Raw genomic sequence first — 24794 nt, 5'->3', positions numbered from 1 at the left:
TAGGCCTCAGCCTCAGGCACTGAAAGATACTATAACAAAGAGTCTGGATTTTTATATAAGATTATACACTTTATTAGGTGTATCAGGCACAACTGAAAGTAAAACAAAGATTAATAGTAGCTAGCTACAAAATGTAACGGCTATAAACAATCTGTGCCAAATTCAGTTCCGGTGTGAAAAGGTACATTGGCATCTGTGTGAAATGGGTCTATGTCGTAGAACTGACTTCAGCCTGCTCACTTCTAGCTAAAATGACATTTACAATAGTAATTAAAAATTATTTTAAAAACACTTTCAGAAAAAAGTTAGAAAACACAACAAGAATTAGAAACCTGAGAACTTGGGTGTATACCCAGTTTCACTGGAACCTTGGTAATTTACTTCCAAATGGCAGATCTACTTAGCACTTCACTAGCTAATTACTCAGTTTTCTCAAGTGGTCAAGATACCTCCACCTACAATGTTTACAGAAACATTTTACCCTCCAAGAGTTTTATTTCCTGAGCAAATCTATGGCGCCATAACAAAATTCAAGTGTTTGTTGGAGCTCCAGGTAAACGGAATGTGCTGATGTCCGAATTATATACATTCATCTTCTCTGATTACGCCCAAGTGCTCTTCGTGAAGCAACAAACTTTTATTTAATTCCATTTGAAAGAAAGAACAATAAGACCAAATAGTACTTTATCCAGAAAAATTCTTTGTGGACAAGCTTTTTTAGTTCAGACCTTGGAACAGGCTTCTATGTTTGTTCAGAACAAGGATAGATTAAGGCAATATAAAATCCTAACCATGTTCCACATGATCCCACCCCAGCAGCATGGCCCTGAACCTCTTCAAGGTGACACTGGCAGGGACTATCAAAACCAGAGCAGTTTGCTGAGCTGGTAGGGAGACCAGCAACATTCCTCTTTGAGCAGACTGGGACTCCCTTGGAGATTGGACAACACTGTTCCCACTCAAATGAACAAAGAATCATAGAACCACAGCGCTGGAAGGGACCTTGAGAGGTCATCTAGACCAGTGGTTCTCAAAGCCAGTCAAAAGGCGCTCAAAGGGCGGCCAGCACATCCCTCAGCCCGCGCTGCTTCCTGCAGCCCCCATTGGCCTGGAGTGGCGAACTGCGGCCAGTCAGAGCCGCAAACAGCTGAACCTGCGGACGCGGCAGGTAAACAAACCGGCCAAGCCCACCAGGGGCTTTCCCTGAACAAGTGGCGGACCAGCTTTGAGAACAACTGATCTAGACCAATTCCCTGCACTCATGGCAGGACTAAGTATTATCTAGACCAGGGGTCAGCAACCTATGGCACGCGTCCCGGCCGCCGGCCCCCTGCCAGCCAGGGTCCCGGCCGCCGGCCCCCTGCCAGCCAGGGTCCCGGCCGCCGGCCCCCTGCCAGCCAGGGTCCCGGCCGCCGGCCCCCTGCCAGCCAGGGTCCCGGCCGCCGGCCCCCTGCCAGCCAGGGTCCCGGCCGCCGGCCCCCTGCCAGCCAGGGTCCCGGCCGCCGGCCCCCTGCCAGCCAGGGTCCCGGCCGCCGGCCCCCTGCCAGCCAGGGTCCCGGCCGCCGGCCCCCTGCCAGCCAGGGTCCCGGCCGCCGGCCCCCTGCCAGCCAGGGTCCCGGCCGCCGGCCCCCTGCCAGCCAGGGTCCCGGCCGCCGGCCCCCTGCCAGCCAGGGTCCCGGCCGCCGGCCCCCTGCCAGCCAGGGTCCCGGCCGCCGGCCCCCTGCCAGCCAGGGTCCCGGCCGCCGGCCTCGGCCACAGGTCCTGGAGGCTCCGCTGCCGGCCTAGGGTACCAGCCACTGGCCCCCTGCCAGTCAGGGTTCCATCTGCCAGTCCCGCTCAGCCCACTGCCAGCCCCAAGTCCCGGCCACCAGGTATTTTCACACATTAAATCTGTCCTCTGTCCCTCTGGGAGCCAGAAGTTACCTGATCACTCAGAAGCCTGTGTGCAGCTTAAAGTATCCATATGCGTGCCAGACACTCGATAACTCAGCAAGGAAAAGCAAGGGCGAGGATCACACTAAACTAATAAGATCTGCATTTTAATTTAATTTTAAATGAAGTTTCTTAAATATTTTTAAAACTTTATTTACTTTACATACAACAATAGTTCAGTTACAAATTATAGACTTATAGAGAGAGACCTTCTAAAAACATTAAAATGTATTACTGGCGCGTGAAACTTAAATTAGAGTCAATAAATGAAGACTTGGCACATCACTTCTGAAAGGTTTCCCCCCCAAAGGGGGCTGCCAGACACTGAGTCCCACTCTCAGATCTCCCAGCTCCAGCTGCACTGTGGGGGCTGGGAGGGGAGAGACTTCTGGCTGGAGAATAACTCCAGTAACTGTGGATTATTTATTTGGATTCCCTTAAAAAACAAACAAACAATCTCTTCTCCTCCCCAAAACTGTCACTACAAATCACATTTAGTAACTTTTTTATAATCACAAAAGTGACAATGTATTATTTATACCTAGGTTTTGCACTGAATGGCATTTCATAATTGCTTAAGCGGTACATAGGTTAATTAATCTAGTTCTAAAATGAATGCTTAAAATGTTTGGATTTAGCTTTGTCTGGGAACATGTAATACAGCTTTAAAGTTTGATTTGCAGTATCACTCTTCTATTTTCTAACCCAGGGGTCCCCAACGTGGTGCCCATGGGCGCAATGGCGCCCACCGGGGCAGTTGTGTGCGCCCACAGGACACCGCGCTTCCGAAATGCCACCACTGAGCGCGCCCGATGGAAAACCGCCAGCCGAAATGCTGCCAAGAAGCGTTTCCGTTTCTCAGCAGCATTTTGGCGGCAACACTTTGTTCTGCTGCCGCTTCTCAGCGGCATTTCGGCGGCAAGGTGTCTGGTGCCTGCCACAGTCTTGTGGGAATAGGAATGTGCTATTCTCACATAAAGGTTGGGAATCACTGTTCTAATCTGTCATGTTCCAGCCTCAGCTCAGGGGCTGCAGCGGCCAGGAGAAATGCCTCTCCCCAAACAATTTCTAAAACTTAATGGAAAGCACTTGGATTCCAGACAAATGATTTCCATTAAGTTTTAGAATTGGTTTGGGGAGAGGTACTGGAAATCATTAAGGCCAGATCTTTGCTATCTAGTATAGTTCTAGCTCTTCAGAGTACTCCCATTAACTCATAAGTAGCAAGCACTAGGTTTGGTGTTAGGTTCTTTGTAGGATGAAGACCTTATTTGCAAGCTCTTTGAAGCAGGGATCTGTCTGCAAACTCCGAAGCCATGTGTTAAGGTGCTCCATTTTCTTAAGGGGCTTGTAAAAACTTAATAAGCCTACTCTGAGTTTTCAAGTTGGTGACACACCATGTGAAACCAGGAAAACTTTAGCTGTTTCTACAGGGCTCTGTTGCATTTGCACAGCTTTGGTTCTAAACACTAATTTAAAATATCCATAACCAACCACCTGATGTTTTACTTCCCTTCATATTTTCAGTGTTGTCATTTCTTTGTTTATGGTTTTGTTTGCTCTCTGTGTTGCTTTATTATTTATTTATACTGTTGTGTGTGTGTGAAGTATTAAATTAAGAGTTGACATCCCTCAGAAAAAGTATAAGCCTGAGTGAATGCCTTTTACTCTCCTTTCCAGTATCAGAAAATATTGTATTAATATTTGCAAATAGAGCATAACTATTTCTAGTTGACTCATATTTGTTTAGCATTTTAAAGCTGAGCTATGTGTGCAGATAATATGCGTGCAAGAGGGATAGTTTTGGGGACTGCAAAAATCTGTAGCATGCTAGTGTTTCGGCAGATGCTTTTATGCTTTTTAGAGCAGCTTTCCCTGAAGATGTAGTGGTCTATTATAGTAGGTTATTAAATTGGGCCTCTGGTGCATATTTTTTATGCTTTCACTTAATGGCCACGTCTTTTTTATTTATATAGCTGTTTTCAGTATGCCACATTTTGGTGTGTTTACTAGCTTGAGTAGTTAGAAAGGATGATAAAATACATGTACTCTAAGGGCAGTGTTAATTTTCTTTTTATTTGATTTCATATTAAACATCTTAAGTAGTGTACCTTGTTAATTATCCCTTGTTTTAATATTCTCCTCTTCTTCCATACCTAAGAACTTTTAAAAAATATATATTAAATCTAGATTTTGTGTGTTTGTACTGGTGCCGCACAGCCACACATTACCTCAGTATTGGTGCTGCACGTAACAGAATTCATTCCACACATGGATGGAAAAATTAGAGGGAACATTGCTAGGCAGCCTTTAATGTATAGTCTATAGACAGCTGCTGCTGACGTGTAGTCTACAGGTGGTCTTAACCCACTGTGCTATTGGAGGGAGAACGCAATTGGAGTTGTTCTCTCTGATACATAATTTGAAATTTTTTCCTAACAGATATTAGCTTGAGGATGACTTACGAGCCTGGGTGAATGGTACCTATTCCACCCACTCAATGCAGTGGTCCCCAAAAGCCGTATGTATTTAATTTACACTGCCACATCTCTTCCCTTACACCACACACCCCTCCCTCCAACCTCACTCCTCTTCCCACCCTGCTTTGAGGCAGGGAGAAGAGGAAGGAGGCGTGTGAAGGTTGCTGCCACAAGCTCCAAAACATTAAGGGACTCTCTACCACATAGCTATTCTACTGCACCTGGTTCTGATCCCCAGTGTCCTATCTCTTCCAATAAAAAGAGAAGTGGCTCTGGTCGTTCTCAGCACCAGTTCCAGTTGCACTGATTGCCAGCTCTCCCCTTACCCTGAGAAATGCAACAGCTCCTCATCCCAAATTAACTCAGTTGCCTTGGCAGGTTTTTGAACCCTGCTCATACATCACTACTTCCTCTAGAGACTGTAGGCATTCAAAATACAACACTTTATTTTGATCACAATTAAATTAGTTTAAAATTTAGTGTCTTTATTGCAGACTACATCACAAAGGAAAAAATACCAGGTTTCAAGAGTCTTGGTTCACACAAAAAATTGGAGATCATATTGTATCCAATAAAAGAATGTATGAATCTCCCCAAATGACAACTACTTCATAAATGGATAAAGAAGGTGGGACGGTAAAGAGAAAAGTCAGGCCCCATAATAGGATTAGAATATCCAGTCTTCAGGACAAAGAGGTTTGCCTTTTTATTTACCTTCCAGTGCCACATATACCAAGGATGATTAAAAAATGCAACAAGCAATGCTAGCTGTTTGTGTGCATAAATATTAATTTCCTCTGCACTTATATATTATCCAGCCACCAAGCAAAAAGCTACCTTTTAAACCAAGTTCAGTGAAAGAGTTACAGTTTGATTATAGACAAGATATCAGTGTGAATTAAGAACACACTTCCTATCTAGGAGTTGGGGATTAATACATTATCATTATTAATTATTTGTATTGACATAGTGCCTAGGAGTTCCAGTCATAGACCTGTACCCTGTACCCCAATGAGCTAAGCACTGTACGAATATAGACCAAAAGGATGGTCTCAGCCCAAGAGAGGTTACAATCTAAGTATAAGATGAGACAATAGATGGATACAGATAGACAGGGGAGTACAAGGAAACAATAAGGTAATACTGGTCAGCATGATAGGTAGAGGTCTCAGCATATCAGCAGCCTAACTTATCAAGTTTTTTGTAGGCATCACGGAAAAGGAGAGTTAAGGAGGGATATGAAGAAAGAGAATACATTAGATTTGCAGATGTTTAGGGGGAGCTTCTCTCAAGCATGAAGTGCAGTATGGGAGAAAGCACAAAAGTACTTGTTTGAAAATTTAAGAAGTGGGAGATGGAGGCTGGCATCCAGGGCTAAGATGCAAGAGCTGACCTTTCAATAGCACATGAGAGAAAAGTAAGGTGGGGATAAATTGTGAATGGCCTTAAAAGTGAAGTCAAGTAGCTTATGTTTGATGGAATAAAGGGAGAGATAGCGGAGGGATGCAGAGACAGGGATGACATGGTGAAAGTGATGTGCTAGGAAAATGATCTTTGCAGCAGCTAAATGCACATGAGCACAGCATGATTGCATTTGTCAAAGGCAGACAGAAGTAATCGAGACACAAGACAATGAGAACTTAGATTAGAGTTTGGCAGTGTAGATGGATAGGAAAGGCTGTATCTCAAAGATATTATGCAGAAAGAATATGCAAGATTTAGACATAGCCTGGATAGGAGGTCCTAGAGAGGGGTCCAAGTTGAAAATGATCTCCAGGTTATGGGCATGAACGACAGGCAGGATGGTGATGGTGTCCACAATGACCGAAAAAGGAGGTGGGGGGGTTGGAGGGGAGGACTACGAGTTCCATTTTAGCCATGCTGAGCTTGAATTGATGGCTAGACATCCATGTGGAGATGTCAGAGTTTGGTCTGTACAGGAAAGAAGACTGGAGTACAGAGGTAGATCTGTGTCTTTGTCACAGAATTTATGTTGACAGGTGAGATTAGTCAGAGATAAGGTTTAGAGGGAAGAGAGAAGGTGACCAAGACAGAGATCTGAGGAAACTTAAGAGAAAGTTGGAGAGGGGGATGAAGATGATCCTCTGAAGGACTTGTTAAAGAAGTCATCAGAGAGGCAGAACAACCAGGAGAGGAAAGAGTCATGGAAGCCATGGGAGGATGAAATTTTATTAAGAAAACATGGCTGACTGCATCAACAGTAGTTAACAGGTCAAGGACAATGAGGATGGAGTACAGATTCTGAGATTTGGTTAGAACAGTGCTACTTAAAGTGGTCGTCTGCGGACCGGTGCCGGTTCGCGAGCCCTGCCAGTCTGTGCACACATTGGGAAAAAAATTGCCGGTCCCCCACATCAGATAGCTTGAGAAGCACTGGGTTAGAAGACAGAGACTTTGGCTAAAGTGATTTCAGTGAAGCAGAAGGGGTGGGAGTCAGATTAGACACACACTAGAATAGAACTGGAGTAGAGGAATTCCAAACAGTGACTGTAAACAGAGCATTCATGATCTTAAAGATAAGAATGATAAGGTGGATGGGTTGGTTACTGGGAGGGAAGTGGGTTTAAGGGTGTTTTTTTTAAAAATGGGAGAGAATTAAGCATTCTTGTATTTTGTAGAGAAGAGCAGAGGAGACTGACAAATTAAGGAAAAGAGTAAGCAAGGGGATGAGAATGGGGAAAGGGGAGATCAGGAAATGGGATGGGGTCAGTGGGGCACAAGGAGGTATTACACCAGGAGCAGCAGATGACAAACTTCTGTGTTTGTGATGAGAGGTGGAGAAAAATTGTAAGAGGGAAAGGGAAGAGGGATCATGTTGTATTTTGTCAATTTACTCTTGGAAGAAACTGGCAAGAGACTCTGTGCAGAGATAAAGGAAGAGGGTAGGGGGTTGAGGAGTGAGTTAAAGTGGGCAAAAAGGCAGTTGGGCTTGTGGACATGGGATTCAATAAGTTGGAAAAGCAGAATTGGTTACCTAGGAAGATGGCAAAAGTGGAGAAGGAGAGAATAAATTCATTGTGGAGGAAGTCAGATTGGTCGTGCGATTTCTGCTAGAGATGCTCCACAACACAAGAAGAGGATGGGAGGAAGCAGATGTTGGGAGTAAGACCCAATCCTTCCTACTCCCAGAGCTCCCATCTTTGGTTCTTAAAATCATATAGAGCAAGCCTCAGCTTCAGTCCAAGTTCCATTCTGCTTTCTTATGGCTATTCTATTCCACTCAGAAAGAGTGCCCCATCACAGAATACTTCATTAGTCATGGGTAAGGCTGTATTTTAGTCACAGGTATTTTTAGTAAAAGTCATGGACAGGTCAAGGGCATACTTAATTTTAGGAAAAACAAATAAATATGAACATACACATGTCCGAATCATTGTAATTTACTTACGTAGGGTTTATTTTTTTTTGCACACTCAATAAAAATGTACAGTGGTCTCTATTCTTTACTGGACCTAAACAGAATAGAAACACAAATAAGGTGTTTTGCACGTTCTTGTATTTTTTGTTGTTTCTTTTGCTTCTTTGGTCGCTTTTTATAAGAGACTTACTAGCTGTTAAGTCTGCTGCTATGAAACCTGATACCTGTATGTTAATATCACTTTTCACAGCCTCCCAGCTACCTACTAAATCTGCTGTAAAAAGTGATATTAACAAACATACAAATATCACTTTTCACAGATTTACTCAGCCCCGGCAAGCGCAGAGACAAATTAAGCCCTGGATGGGGAGGTTTAGATATTAGCATGAGTAACAGGCCAAAAGCATGTGACCTTTCTTATGATTTCCTTCTTTTGGGGGGGATTGTTTGTGTTAAACTTGTAGTGACTCTTGAAATACCAGTATTATATTATTTAAGTTAGGGATGAGGTCACAGAACTACAGGAAATATGGTTTATTAGGTAACTGGTGCAGTAAATATTTGGTTTGTTTAGGTTATTATAAAGAAATGCTTAGCTCTCTAGTTAGGAAAAAATATGGTAAAATGAGATAAGAAAGCCTTGAAGAAAGAGGCCCAGTCATTAATCTTGTCTTGATCAGGGTAAAGAAAATGACTTCATCTGGCCTTAGCTAAGGTTCAATTACCAGCAATGATATCAGTTGTTTGTTACAGTGAAGGAAAAACCCAAGGTTTCTTACATTTTTTTTTTGTCAGAACGTTCCTTAACCGCCGCCCCCCCTCCTCCTCGAGTCACACCACAATGGGAAGGTACCTCCCACACCTGATCCTGTTGTAAATATTTTGGTCAGTGCTTATAACTGTAATGTTGCAAGGATATGGAATATAGGCATGTATATGCTTAGATTTACATTTTGGATGTAAGCAACAAGTGGCCTTTGGACTAATAAAGGAATACTTGTGTGGAAACTGAGTCATGATATACCTTAAAAACTTATTAGGAAAATTATTTCCAACATACTTGGTGCTTTCAAAGGGCCAATTTCACATAGTTGAAAACAAAGATGACCTTTCAGCTGGGAGGAAGAATTTAGTTAGAGAAATGTGAAAGATAATTAGGAATGTTTAAGAATACTTTATTAGATACCCAAAAAGCCACAATTGGGGAAGAAGGTCAAAAAACCTATCTGGTTTAGAGGGGAAGCAAAGGCAGCTATAAAACAAACAAAAAAAATTAATAAATGGAAAAGAGAGGAAACTGACAGTAATAAAGATAAGTCAGAAGCTAGGAAATGTGGAAAATTGATAAGGGAAGCAAAGGGACAAAAGGGAACAACTATGGCCAGCAGAGTTAAGGACAATATGAAGGAATTTTTGAATGTATATTAGATACAAAAAAGAATCTTAACAATGGTATTGGTCCACTACTAGAGGGAAATGGAAGAATTATCAATAGTAATACAGAAAAGGCAAAAGTATTCAATAAACATTTATGTTCTGTATTTTGGAAAAAAGTAGATAATGTAGGCATCTCATGATAACAATCCCATTCCACTGGTATCTCAGGAGGTTGTTAAACATCAGCTATCAAAGTTAGACATTTTTAAATAAGCAGGTCCAGATAACGTACACCCAAGAGTTCTAAAAGAGCTGGCTAAGGAGTTTGCTGAACCATTCATGATGATTTTCAGTAAGTCTTGGCACACTGGAGAAGTTCCAAAACACTGGAAGAATGCTATGTTACGACAATTTTTAAAAAAGGTAAATGGGATGACCCAGGTAATTATAGGCCTGTCAGTCCGACATCAATCTCAGGCAAGATAATGAAACGCCTGATACAGGACTTGATTAATAATATAATGAATGCCTATCAACATGGGTTTATGGAAAATAGATCCTGCCAAACTATCTTTTTTATGAGATTATAAATTTGGTTGATAAAGGTAATAATGTTGATGTAATATACTTAAACTTCTGTAAGGCATTTGACTTCGTACAGCATGACATTTTGATTAAAAAACTAGAACAAGTTAACCTGGCACACACTAAATGGATTAAGAATGGGCTAATTGATAGATCTCAAAAATTAACTGTATATAAGAATCATCATGGAACGGGTGTGTTTCTAGAAGGGTCCCACAAGGATTAATTCTTTGCCCTACTCTATTTAGCATTTTTATCAATGACCTAGAATCATCACTGATAAAGTCTGCAGATGACACAAAAATTGGGAGGCGTGATAAACAATGAAAAGAAGAGGTATTGATATAGAGCAATCTGGACCGTTTTGTAAGCTAGGCACAAGCAAGCAACTCACGTTTTAATATGACAATGTAAACGTATACATCTAAGAACAAAGAACATAGGCTATACTTACAGTATAGGGACTCTATACTTGGAAGCAGTGATTCTAAAAAGGTTTGAGGGTTGTAGTGGATAAGCAGCTGAACATGAGCTCCCAGCGTAATGCTGTGGCCAAAAGGGCTAATGCAATCCTTGGATGTACAAATACAGGAATCTCAAGTAGGAGTAGAGAGGGTACTGTACCTCTATACTTGGCATTTCTGCTGGAACACTGTCCAGTTCTGGTATCCACAAATCAAGAAAGATGTTGAAAAATTGGACAGGGTTCAGAGAGGAGACCCAAAAACGATTAGAGGATTAGAAAACCTACCTTGTAGTGACAGACTCAGGGGGCTCCGTCTATTGAATGTACCGAAGAGAAGGTGAAGGGGTTTTTATACTCTGAAAGTACCTAAATGGGGAACACATATTTAATAATGGGCTCTTCAGTCTAACAGACAAAGGTATAACATGATCCAATGGCTGGAAATTGAAGCTAAACAAATTCAAACTGGAAATAAGGCATACATTTGTAAGTGAGAGTAATTAACCACTGGAACAGTTTACCAAGGGTCATGGTGGATTCTCTATAACTAAGGCTGCAAATCATTCACGGATGTCACAGCTTGTGTGACTTTCCATGACCTCCGTGAATTTTTCTGCAGCAGGTGCGGCTGACCCCAGGGCCATACCAGCAGTGAGAAAGCCCCAGAACCAGCCGCACTGGCCACTGTAAAGTGGCAGTGTAGACAAGGCCTTAGAGAGACAAGGTGGGTGAGGTACAAATGACCTCTCACAGGAAAATGATAAAAGATAAAAACACCACATCAGTGGTGGGTAAACACTTTTCACATAGCAATCACTGCATCTGACCTACAAGTCTTCGTCCTCAAAGGAAATCTGCACAACACTTTCAAAAGACAAGCCTGGGAGCTTAAATTTATAACTTTGCTAGATACTAAAAATCATGGACTGAATAGAAACAAAAAGAAAACGAGTACTAGTAGCACCTTAGAGACTAACCAGTGGATTTATGGCTTACTACAATCTGTAACCGGCTCACAACCTCCCCCACAACTGCTCCCCCACCCTTTCTTCCCTATGACTAGACAGGTGTTAATGGGCCACTTACCACACATTTCAAGGTGAACTATTTATACTAAACAATCTGTTTCACCTTGTATTTGAGAGACAAGGTGAGTGAGGTAATATCTTTTAAAGGACCAACTACTGTTGGTAAGAAAGACAAGCTTTCCAATCTTACACAGAGCTCTTCTTCAGGTCACTTTGTATTTAGCAACAACACCCAGACTATGGGCTTGGCTACACTTGCAGATGTAGAGCGCTGGGAGTTAAACCAGCCTTCAGAGTCCGCAGCAGAGAAAACACTGCTGTGTGTTTACACCATCAGCTGCAAGCGCACTGGCGTGGCCACATTAGCAGCTCTTGCAATGCCACAGAGAGCAGTGCATTGTGGTAGCTATCCCAGTGTGCAAGTGGCTGCAGTGTGCTTTTCAAATGGGGGGGGGGGTTGTGTGTATGTGGGGGGAGAGACCGTGTGTTTTGGGGGGCAGAAAGTGTGTCAGCATGCTGTCCTGTAAGTTCAGAAAGCGACAGACCCCCGCCTCACACACACACACACGCGCGCGCGCGCGCACGCACACCAGCATTCCACAGTAATGGTTTGCTTTGTCCTGGAGCAGATAAGCATGCCAGCGGTCAGAAACAGAGCTTTGAAAGGGGATATCCGAATACCTGCATCCAAGTTCGGGCTTGCCTACATTTACATTTTATAGCACTCTAACTTGTTGGCTCAGGGAGGTGAAAAATAACCCCCCTGAGTGCAGCAAGTCTGAGCGCTTTAAAGCGCTAGTGTAGCCAGGCTCCCAGCACTCGGAGCTAATCCCCTCATGGAGGTGGATTACCAGGAGCGCTGGGAGAGCTCTCACTCAGCCGTGGGAGCGTTCCCACAAAAGCGCTTTGAAGTTTCTAGTGTAGCCATGCCCTTCAAAACAATAAGAGTGGCCACTTGACTTCAGGGCATTATGGGATGTTTCCGGAGGCCAAACAGCGCAGTAATGCAACACGTTGTCCACACTGACTCCCAGCCGTTTCAGCTGGGGCGCAGCAAGCTTTATGCTTCTAGTGGAGGTGGATTACCAGGAGTGCTTCAGCTGCAGAGTCCAGGCACTGTAAGTCCCTTGCCACTGTGGACACGTCAGGAGTCAGGGCACCCGGGGCCGATTTAATGCACCCTAACTTGCAAATGTAGCCAAGCCCTATGTCTACACAACAGCAACTGCACCGCTGTAGCACTTCTGGTGAAGACGCTCTGAGGCAGGGGTGGCCAACCGGAGCCTGAGAAGGAACAGAATTTATCAATGTACATTGCCAAAGAGCCACAGTAATAAGTCAGCAGCCCCCCTATTAGCTCCCCACCACCGCTCCCAGCGCCTACCGGCAGCCCTACCGGTCAGTGCCTCTCCCTCCCTCTCTGCACCTCCCGATCAGCTGTTTCGTGGTGTGCAGGAGGCTCTGGAAAGGAGGGTGGATGGCACGGCAGGCTTAGGGGAGGAGGTGGGAAGGGATGGAGTGTGGGCGGGGCCTGTGGCAGTGCCAGGGTTGAGCAGTGAGCACCCCCTGGCACACTGGAAAGTTGGTGCCTGTAGCTCCAGTCCCGGAGTTGGTGCCTATACAAGGAGCCGCATATTAACCTCTGAAGAGTTGCATGTGGCTCCGGAGCCATAGGCTGGTCAACCTGCATCTGAGAAGGAGCCAGAATTTAACAATGTGCATTGCCAAAGAGCCACAGTACAGCAGCCCCCCCGTCAGCTGCCTCCCTGCCCCCAGTGTTTCTCATCCGCCATCAGCACTGCCGATCAGCACCTGACCCTCCATCCCTGCACCTCCCGTCCGCTGCCATCAGCTGTTCTGTGGCGTGCAGGAGGCACAGGGGAGGGAGGAGGAGGAGGAGCAAGGGCACGGCAGACTCAAGGGAAGGGACAGAGGCATTGGAGGAAGGAGTGGAGTGTGGCTGGGGCCTGAGGCAGAGCCAGAGGTTGAGCAGTGAGCACCCTGTAGCACATTGGAAAGTTGGTGCCTGTAGCTCCAGTCCCAGAGTTGGCGCCTATGCAAGGACCTGCATATTAACCTCTGAAGAGCCCCATGTGGCTCCGGAGCTCCAGGTTGGCCACCCCTGCTCTAAGGCTATATCTACATTAGCCCTTTTGTCAGTATAACTTATGTCACTCAGGGGTGTGAAAAAACACCTCTCTGAGCAACATAAGTTACACCTACAGAAGCGCCAGTGTGGACAGCGCTATGTTGACAGGAGATGCTCTTCTGCCTATATAGCTACCGCTCGACAGGAAGACTCTCCCGTTGGCATAGAGCAGCTACACAAGCGATCTTACAGCAGCACATCTGCATCAGTATAGCTGTGTTGCTGTAAAATCGCTACTGTAGACATGGCCTAAGCTGACAGGAAAGAGCTCTCCCTTCCAGGACTTTGGAGCGGAGCCCACGGAGCAGCAGGTTTTTGCCTGGAGCTGGAGAGGAGCCGGAGCACAGCTCCAAAGCCCTGCTCCCTTCGGCTTAATAAATCCTACCTCCAAGAGAGGCACTAGCTATGTCGGCGGGAGAAGTTCTCCCACCGACATAGTGCTGTCCACACTGGCGCTTGGGTCAGTATGATTTACGTCGGTCAGGGGTGTGGATTATTCAAACTCTGCTCCGAGCGACATATGTTATGCCAAAGTAATCTGTAGTATAGACATAGCCTGAGTTAGTTTCCCAGACCTGAAGAACAGCTCTGCGTAAGCCCGAAAGCTTTTTTCTCTCACCAACAGAAGCTAGTCCAATAAAAGATATTTTGCACTCAGACTGACCAATCAGTTTTCATTGTTAGCCTGTGTGACTTTCTGGGTTGTCCGCAGAGGGGAATCAGGGAAAGATCTAAAAGTAGTAGCTGAAGAACCATTGTATTGGAACAATACCTCATTGTTTGGGTTGCAAATGCACAATATCGAAATATTTAAGTCCCAACAAAACATTATTGATTTTAGGTTGTTTCATTCTGTTCCCAACCCCATTTACACAGACCTAATTCTGGGGTTATTATGGATACCTGACAGTTTCCCTTCAAATAATTAATATTTCTGTCACAGGAAATTTCAACTGCTAATAGAGATATAGCAGGGGCTATTTTAAAGATAAACAGCAAAAAAAAAAAAATCATTTTGTGCTTTATTTTACTTCTTTACTGTGTATAAGGGACCAAAACATTTTTCCTCATCCTCCCCTTATTTTTTTTATATTGGAAATCAAGCCTAGAAAATGCCTGAAAGACTATAATTACTTGGGGAACATCAGAAGAGTCAAGGGAGTGAAAGTTGTCTAAGAGGTGAAGAAATTTTAAATGAGACTATTTAAAACTGTCTTTTTGTACATAACTTCAATCATGAATAAATTGTTTGGAAAAAGGAAGCCTTTGCTAAGGATTCAAATACCTTCAACGAACATACTGAAGGCCCCAGAAGTCCATCATCAAAAGCACGGAAGAACTAACTCAACATTCCTGATATATCCAATACAAACAGCAAACAGAGAAAAATCCTTTCAAATGATCTTTATTGTACAAAATGAAGAAGTTTGAGAGCACAAGCCCAATTTTAAAAAATTCTTTGCAGATCATCTTTAAGTTAAGCAGAGATCTTTTTAAAGCAGTACCAAGAGGAACGAAAGCCCATTACCCTGCACACTGAGTTAGAGTCAAAGGCACAACTCCACTCACAGGTCTCAAGGAATTGAAGAGAAGAGGATATTTGCTACCAACCACCTGCACAGACATAAGGCTTGTCCTCACCGCAGCGTTAGCATGAGACACAACTCAAGTGTGACCCTCACCCAATTCTTGTTCACACACACAAATCTCCAGCTCAATTTAAGTGGTGCTTTAAACCCAAGCTAGCTGGCCACTCAGGGAGCATGGGTTAAAAAAGAGTCAAGTGCTGATGCTTGAGTCAGTAATGCAATGAGGATGCAGCACTCTGTGCAGATAATACAGTCACTCTGTACAGCTTGCCGTGTGATTGCTCTCACTTGAGCTAGGCTAACTCCGGAGGAGCGAACTGGAGTGCAGGTAACTCGAGAGAGCACTGCAGTGAAGACAGCCCACACAGTCACAGAAAAAGTAGCCCCCATCTCTTCCCCGTCTCATGTAGGACATCTCCCCGCAGCCAGTTTCTCTGTCCCCCTTGACCCCCTCCAGCTCTCAAGGTTCCTCAGCTGCAGTAACAACAGTAACCCTCCGCCAGGCCTCTGCAACCCTCCTCCGCCGAGCACTTCGCAGACTCCTAGCTCCGGCCACACCCGCAGAGGCGCCGCTCGGAGGCCAAGCCGGGGCGTACCGCTGTCGGGGCCGGCTCCGGGGAGCACCCGGAACAACCCAGGAGAAGTTTTCCAGGCGGAGGAGGCGCAGGAGAGCGGCCGTTGCCACGGGGGACGCAGGAGCCCGCGTAGCAAGGAGGCGACGGCTCAGCCGTGCGCGGCGGCGGCGGCGCGGGCGCCTCCAACCTGGGCGGGCGGCGCACCCTGCCCAGCGGAGGCTAGAGGCAGAGGGGCCCCCGCACCCACAGCGGGGCTGGGCCCATCACCGCCCCGTGGCGAGGCACGTGCCCGACACGCATCACCCCGCTCAGCCCCCCCCCCCCAGCCAGGCGGTGCCGGTGCCACCCCGCCCCCCAACCGGGCGGCTGCGCATCCCCCCCCCCCCGCCCAGAGAGACCGAGCGGCCCGGGGGGGTCCCGCTGCGAGGGCAGCTGGGGCTGACACCCCCGCGGGGCGCCACTCACCGAAGTCCAGGAACTGCTTGATGGAGAGCGGCGAGGGGGAGAAGCGCGAGTAGTGCTCGATCTGCTTGGGGATGGGGCTCTTCAGCAGCGCCCCGCACAGCCGCATGGCGCGCCGCTCCCCGGGCCCGCCTGCGCGGCTCGGCCGGGCTAGTGAGCGGGGGCCGGGGCCCAGCCGCCCCTCGTCATGCCGGGCAGCCGCGGGGCCGGCTCCGCCTGTCACCGGCAGCCAACGGGGGCCGGCGGCTGAGAGGGCGGGAGGGAGCGAGCTCCCCGCCCGGCGACAGCACCTGACGCGCCCGCGCGCGCGCGCACCCCGGCAGCCGCTCGCACGCAGCCCCACCCGCTGCTGGGCGCGTGCGCCAACTGGCCCTGGCCGCGGGCCCGGGCTGGCGAGGGTTCGGGTCTGGGGGAGTGAGGTGGGCAGGAGAGGGGTGTGACAGCGAGACAGACGGGGGAGAGACTGTCTCTCACACACACACACACACACACACACAGAGCAACATCCTCCATGTCCCTCCTGTCGCAGGGGGAGAGAATGAGACTGTCCCACACACACAGCAACACCCATGTCTTTCCTGGCATGGGGGAGAGACTGTCACACACACACACACACACAAACAGCAACATCCTCCATGTCGCTCCTGGCACGGGGAGAGACTGTCACACACACAAACAGCAACATCCTCCATGTCCTTCCTGGCATAGGGGGGAGAGACTGTCACACACACACACACATACACACACAGAGCAACATCCTCCATGTCCCTCCTGGCACAGGGAGAGACTGTCACACACATGCAGAGCAACTACCTGCATGTTCCTCCTTTCACAGAGGGAGAGACTGTCACATGCCCCCTTCCTTGCTGCCCCCACAGAAGAGAAAACACTGTCACAGGCCCAGCAACCACTCTCACCTCCACAGCAGGGGAACCACTGAATGAAAAGACACCCAGCAAAACTCTCTTCTCTCCTCCCTCCATCACACAGGAGAACAGCCTGTAGCACACCCTTCGCCCCCACACAGGGAAATAGGTAACATAGAATCATAGAATCATAGAATATCAGGGTTGGAAGGGACCCCAGAAGGTCATCTAGTCCAACCCCCTGCTCGAAGCAGGACCAATTCCCAGTTAAATCATCCCAGCCAGGGCTTTGTCAAGCCTGACCTTAAAAACCTCTAAGGAAGGAGATTCTACCACCTCCCTAGGTAACGCATTCCAGTGTTTCACCACCCTCTTAGTGAAAAAGTTTTTCCTAATATCCAATCTAAACCTCCCCCACTGCAACTTGAGACCATTACTCCTCGTTCTGTCATCTGCTACCATTGAGAACAGTCTAGAGCCATCCTCTTTGGAACCCCCTTTCAGGTAGTTGAAAGCAGCTATCAAATCCCCCCTCATTCTTCTCTTCTGCAGGCTAAACAATCCCAGCTCCCTCAGTCTCTCCTCATAACTCATGTGTTCCAGTCCCCTAATCATTTTTGTTGCCCTTCGCTGGACTCTCTCCAATTTATCCACATCCTTCTTGAAGTGTGGGGCCCAAAACTGGACACAGTACTCCAGATGAGGCCTCACCAATGTCGAATAGAGGGGAACGATCACGTCCCTCGATCTGCTCGCTATGCCCCTACTTATACATCCCAAAATGCCATTGGCCTTCTTGGCAACAAGGGCACACTGCTGACTCATATCCAGCTTCTCGTCCACTGTCACCCCTAGGTCCTTTTCTGCAGAACTGCTGCCTAGCCATTCGGTCCCTAGTCTGTAGCTGTGCATTGGGTTCTTCCGTCCTAAGTGCAGGACCCTGCACTTATCCTTATTGAACCTCATCAGATTCCTTTTGGCCCAATCTTCCAATTGGTCTAGGTCCTTCTGTATCCTATCCCTCCCCTCCAGCGTATCTACCACTCCTCCCAGTTTAGTATCATCCGCAAATTTGCTGAGAGTGCAATCCACACCATCCTCCAGATCATTTATGAAGATATTGAATAAAACCGGCCCCAGGACCGACCCTTGGGGCACTCCACTTGATACCGGCTGCCAACTAGTCATGGAGCCATTGATCACTACCCGTTGAGCCCGACAATTTAGCCAGCTTTCTACCCACCTTATAGTGCATTCATCCAGCCCATACTTCCTTAACTTGCTGACAAGAATACTATGGGAGACCGTGTCAAAAGCTTTGCTAAAGTCAAGAAACAATACATCCACTGCTTTCCCTTCATCCACAGAACCAGTAATCTCATCATAAAAGGCGATTAGATTAGTCAGGCATGACCTTCCCTTGGTGAATCCATGCTGGCTGTTCCTGATCACTTTCCTCTCATGCAAGTGCTTCAGGATTGATTCTTTGAGGACCTGCTCCATGATTTTTCCAGGGACTGAGGTGAGGCTGACTGGCCTGTAGTTCCCAGGATCTTCCTTCTTCCCTTTTTTAAAGATTGGCACTACATTAGCCTTTTTCCAGTCATCCGGGACTTCCCCGGTTCGCCACGAGTTTTCAAAGATAACATGTTCACTGCCGAAAAAAAAAAGTGTATTTTTACATAAAGATGTTGAATGGTGTAAAATCCCAGTGGAGACAAAGCATTGATAGTTTTATCTAAGGTAGCCTGGTGGCGGTGTAGGTTCACCTCAACTAGCTACATCCAGGTAAAAACTACTTATGATTTATCTCCATTGATCTTGTTTCTGGAGTTAGGTATCTCAATGTAAAACTAACCTCTTTTGCAGTGAAAAAGCCAGAGACTGTAAGGTCTTGTGATCTGGGAGTAATGGTGTATTTTTAACCCATGTTAAGGTAACTCATGTTCGAATTTTAATGTAGATAAGGCAAATTGTAGTTTCAACCCATATTAGCTGGTCAAGGAAAACCTTCACATCCCCCCTCCCCAGGCATACGCCCCTAGACCAGCGTAGATAGATTAAAACTATAACTGCTTCATTAGGATGTTAATATGGCTTAAATACCCTTTTCCCTAATGAAGTCACAGCCTAACTCACCCAGTAATACTGCCAATCTCCACACAGGTGGGGACACTAACACATACAGTAATATCCATCTCAGAAAATATAATACAGCAAAATCTTCTAATCTGAGGAACAGTGAGGAGCACACAGGCAGCTCTCACATTTGTCCATGGTAAGGCAATCTCTCCATATGCATAAAAGGTTAGGATTATCAAGTGTAGAAAGGTGACAACTGTTACTGTCTTTATTCGCCATACATAGCAAAAAGACTTCTGAATACTGGCAGGTGACCTAGCCTAGAGTGACACTATTAACAGCAACTGCATAATGGTGGGAGTTGATGAATTAGTTGTTACACCGTTGGGGGTCATTTTATCTCAGTGGGTAGTAATGAGTTGGGCAAGAAGGAGCGGTGCTCTTTTGTGGGGGTGGGAAATTATTAATGTAGGTGGGTGTATTAGAATGGACAGGGCAATTAGGGGCTAAATTTAGTATCAAAGTAAGCATTAACTTTAGGGCGAGAAGTTAGCGAGCAAAAAGCTCGAGGCAATGTTATGAGGAGGAAAGGGAACAGCCTGATGTAGTGCAAAAGAGAGGGAGAGAGAGAGGATTTGGGCCAGCTGATGCTATATAGAGAGAAGAGGTTGGACACACCAGTATATAGTACTCACTTATTAAACGAAATGTTGGAACCTGTATCTGGAATTTATGGTGCAATCTGGTCCTTCACAATAAAGCATAATTTATTGATATGCAGGGAGAGGGCTGCTCCATAGCTAGTTTCAGAGTAGCAGCCGTGTTAGTCTGTATCCACAAAAAGAAAAGAAGTACTTGTGGCACCTTAGAGACTAACAAATTTATTTGAGCATAAGCTTTCGTGAGCTACAGCTCACTTCATTGGATGCATGCAGTGGAAAATACTGAATATACTATATTTTCCACTTTTCATGTCTGAAAGCAATATTGAGAGAGACTTAGACTGTGGGACTGGCAGGAGAACAAAAAGGCAAGGAAAATGGACGGGTGTCACTAAGCATCTTAAACTGCAATCCATATAGTTAGTGATGGGGAGATGTCATAATAACAGATGTAAGATAGGGACAGGCTTCTACTCAGACCAGGTATGTCTTGTGCACTGAACTTGGACTCCAATCCTGTAAACACCCATGTGATTAACTGTAAGCATGTGCATGTTTGCAGGATCAAGGTCATATTGCACCTCTGGGTATACCAGATAAACAGTTTTGCAGGGAATGGGGACTTGATACTGCTCCAGATGAGATAATTACAATTTTGCCACTGCTCAAAAACAGATTCATTGTATGCTAGTGGGTATTCAAATTTCTAAAATGTTACCTTCTCTGTCTACCTCACATGGAAAATACAAGTCCATGTATAGTCCAAGAACATGTTTGCTTTTTGCTTCATTTTAAGAATTTCAAAGGCAAATCTTTATCCAATTCAGGAAAGCACCAAAGTATATACTTAAATCCTATTGACTTCAATCATCCTTAAACACAAATGCATGTGTTTTTCTGAGCAGGGAGGCCTTCCTGAATCAGGGTCCAGAATTCTGCAACCATTTTCTGAAGATTCAGCAATACTAAACTAGCAGTTCTGGACCTCACTCTGGAAGTCATAAAATGTATTATTTTTCCAACTCCAAGTGATGAAATGTGTTCTTTAGGCTGACTGTGTCTCACTAACATAAATATCACAGATAGTTCTATCTTTCTGCATGAATTCTTCAGAAAACTGACCCCTCAAGGAAAGCCAAGAAATTAGAACAGACAGCACCATAAGCTTTTTTCCTTTATTTTATAATATGACCCTCAGTTGTCTTACCCTCGGAGAAAATCACACCTGCATTTAGTATTTTATTATATGTTATTTATATATTTAGAACAGAAAGAAAAGTTAACATTGTGTGTTGAGAGGTCAAGGTGTTGATATAATTTTCTTCCAGTGTTTCTTAATACTTTATTACTTACACCAATACATATATCTTCAAAGCATTATTCATTAATGCTCATAATAAGGGAAATAGTATCACCCCATTTTATTCACTGGAAACAGCCTCATTCTCTCCAGTCTTTCATCGTATGTAGTCATAGTAGTTATAAAATGGTACTGTTCTAATTTGGTAGTTTTTACATCGCCTTTGTACATGTGTAAATGGCTATATATGGTATGAGATAATGAACTGTCCACCCCATAGCAGAATCCACTCAGAGAATTTGTGAGTTGTCATGGGCTGCACAATGATTCAGTGTCATAGATGTGATTAGAACTAAAGCAGTTTGATGCAGTTATATGCTCTGTCCTCCAAACCATGCTGCCTCTTTCAGGAAGGATTACAACAATACAAATATCAATCTGTTGGGGTTATACTTCTATAAATTCTTGCTGTATCTTCCTTGGCTCTACTAGGTTTTATAGTTTACGTTTAACCTAGAAATGTGTGCCTTTAGCTCTGACAAATTTATTGGCACAAATATTTGTCCAAGAATTCATGAAAGTAGAACTAATTTCCAAGATGAAAAGATCCTTAATTAAGGGACCATATCTTCCTCTATGCTTAGGCAGGGCCACACATGTTGACAGGTGCTCAATAAATACTATAAATAATTACACAGCTTCCAAGTACTTTGGAACGTTTGAATAGCCTTGTTTATGACCTCTGGTCTATTACCCTTTTCATCTGTTCCTCATCCCCAGCAACATGGTCTGATTTCTTTCTCCCACCCTGCTCCATAATTTGTTTTTATCTAAGGCACCTCCAGAATATAGTGGCTGGACTGAATGGTCATTTAAACTATTCATAGAAATAAGATATCCTATTCTCTCCAGCAAGTAAATTGATATGTAGATACAGTGTGTTCAAAAGAGAGTATATCCGTGTGATGCTAGCAGATCAGGTGCCAGCTCATGCCAAAGCCCTAGGCCTCAATGGAACTCCGACCAATACATAGGTGGAAAACAGTCTGGCAGCTCTTATGTTCTTTTTGTCCACTCATCTCCCAGCCAGCAGTTGTCAGACAGCTTCCTTTTCCTCCCAAAATCTTTTTTTTAAGGACCACAAAAGGGAGTGACGGCTGGAATAGCTCATCCCCACATTAATTTGTCCACCAATTAAGTCTAATTTCCATCATACCAATTTTGGTCCTTTGATTTCTGGTATTACCCACATAATTGGGGGCACCCTACCTATTCCCGACCAATGGCTCAAGGTGTGACCCAGTCAATTTAGACACCCCCCACCCTTTCCCTTCCAAGGGCTAGGGGCATAAGGCACCTACCCTTACTCCCAGGGCTCAGGGAGCAACCTGGTCAATTTAAGTACCTGCCCTTACTCATGGGGCTCAGGGCTCTACGCGCCTGCGGGACCTCTTCCCAATGAAAGAGCCTTACACAGCTGTGCTCTAAACATCTATCTATTAGCAACACACACAGAATACAGATGCCAAGCAGATCTCTTATGCTCACCGCTCCCAATATACAGACAAATTTCATCAGATGGCCAGTCAGGATTCACTTCTCTGGGGGTTCCCGATGCCCTTACACGTCATGGTTGTGTAGGGTATGATGTCTTGCAACTTGTTGTTGTACTGCAGTCTGGAGTCAATTCCCAAAGAGCATTACTTTTCATTTACATTAAATAGGCAAAACTAATTACCTCCTTCAAATATACTAAACCTATCACATTATCCCACCCCCTTAAGGAACAAAAAAATTTAACCAATCACACTGGTACCTATGTGTCCTCCTTCCTGCCCAAGTTTTTTTACAATTTATCTTTCATGCCCAAATTGTCACTTATTTGTGACCTTCTCTGTTGTTGCTGATGGTCAGAGCCTATCTTACCATTTGCCGAGTCTCTCTGTATCCTCCCTAAAATTTCCCAGCACCTGGGTGTCTTTACTTTACAATCCTTTACAACAACAATAGTGGTGCTCAGCACCCACCAGCCACCTGCCGATCAGCCCCTTCCCCTCCCCCGGGGCCTCCCACCCACCACCGATCAGCTGTTCGGGGGGGGGCAAGGAGCAGGGGCAGGGAAGGGCTTGAGCCTCAGGAGAGGGGGCAGAGCAGAGGCAGGAAGGGACGGAGCAAGGGTGGGGTCTTGGGGGAAGGCACGGGGGGGGGTGCGAGGCCTTGGGGGCGGAGCACTCCTGGAGAAAGCTGAAAGTCAGCACCTGTGCATGGCAGTAATAACTCTTGTTAGGGACATTCCTGCAGCGGGCATGCTTTATCAGCCGCAGCAGCAGAGCATTCTTTTCTTCAATTTTAGTGGTGAACTCCCTGAATTTCACCCGAGGCTGGTTTAATATGGTGCGGGGGAAAGGGGTGATTAGGTCCCAGGCCTACACTGGAGCCACTCTTCTCTTGTTTACCATGCATGATCTTAACACAGTCCTTTATTATATCAGTCAGCCTTTTTGTCTGGACGAATGCAGTCTTTCTGCAGCCCTTTTGCATCTTTTCCTATCAAGATTTATTGTTATAGGTTATTGACACATTTTTGAACTTTCACTTATTTCTCACAATTGAGCTCATAATGAGGGTAAATGTGTAGGCCCCATGATTACAACATAATGCAAGTGTGCATAGTCTATTAGCTTTTCAACCAATGTGTTGTCCAGTTCTCTGAGCAGGGATAGATGACATCAGTTAAAATGCTAATGATCAGTCTCATCTCATTGGGCAGCTAATTTTCTCCAGCAATACCTCATTGGGCATTTTTAATACCAAATAGGCATCTTCTCTAGTATATTTTTGGCCTAATCTTTTTCTCATTATTTGTCTATCTATTTATGTAGGATCTTGACAGATAGGGCCAAATCTTGCTTATCTTATCCATATAGTCCCATTATTTCGAACTGGTGAGTTTTAGAACCTACACAGCACTTTATAGAGGAGTTGTGATAATTGTTAACATTTGTAATGTAGGTAGGTATTATCCAATTTTACAAAGGGGGGAAATGGGGCACAGAGAGGTTAAGGCCAACATTTTCAAACTTGAGTAAATGAAGTTAAGCACCTGACTATATTTAAGCATCTAAACAAAAGTGACCTTATTTTTAGAGGTGCTGAGCACTCAGTTCAGACTGAAGTCATTGGAAGCTTTGACTCATCAGCAGCTTTAGATTTAGGTACCTACGTTTAAATATCCAGGTTTGAAAATTTTGTCCTATGTGATTTGACAGAAGGCCCCAGAAGGTGTTAGTTACTCCCCTCCTCAGTCCTCTTGCACTGTTGAGCTCAATCTCCTTTTATACATAGGTCATGCTAGCTATGCAGCAGAGGACCTGGCTCAGTCACAGACAGCTGTCTGATAATGAATTTTCAATAATACTAATGTTGTAGCCATTTTGGTCCCATGAGGTGGGTGAGGTAATTTCTTTTATTAGACCAATTTCTATTGCTGAGACAGACAAGCTCTCAAGCTTACACAGAGCTCTTCTTCAGGTCTGGGAAACATTTTAGTGTCACAGCTAAATACAAGTGCTTAGCATAAGTATTTAATACATATTTCAAGGGATAATTCATGGGGAAGTGGCCTGTTAACACCCCTCCAGTTAGAGGGGGGAAAGGAAGGCAAGAGGCAGCTGCGGGGAGAGGGGGTTGTTAGGATTAGTGTCATTTACAGTAGTCCAGGCAGCACTGTGAAACGACTGGGGCTCTTCTCAAAAATCAACAGACCTATTGCTATTGGTTTTCCAGCCTCCAAAGGCAGGACTAGGCTTTGGGGTGGCCCATCTGGGCAACCACTCAGGGCACCATGGTTGGTGGGGTGCCA

General features: G+C 45.3%; 1 protein-coding gene across 1 annotated transcript in view; it reads right to left on the bottom strand.

Moving 5' to 3' along the window:
• The window catches only part of PDK3 (pyruvate dehydrogenase kinase 3), a 77185-nt gene extending 60865 nt beyond the window's left edge, over positions 1–16320 (bottom strand). The window contains exon 1 of the mRNA XM_084650090.1: positions 16026–16320. Coding sequence (XP_084506216.1) covers positions 16026–16131 — 106 coding nt within the window. The 5' untranslated portion in view covers positions 16132–16320. The remainder of the gene's footprint in view (positions 1–16025) is intronic.
• Positions 16321–24794: the final 8474 nt, after the last annotated feature.

The sequence above is a fragment of the Lepidochelys olivacea genome (genome assembly GCF_965140295.1).
Source record: "Lepidochelys olivacea isolate rLepOli2 genome assembly, chromosome: 1".
NCBI classification, from domain to species: domain Eukaryota; kingdom Metazoa; phylum Chordata; order Testudines; family Cheloniidae; genus Lepidochelys; species Lepidochelys olivacea.
This window is presented reverse-complemented; position numbering and strand designations above follow the sequence as displayed.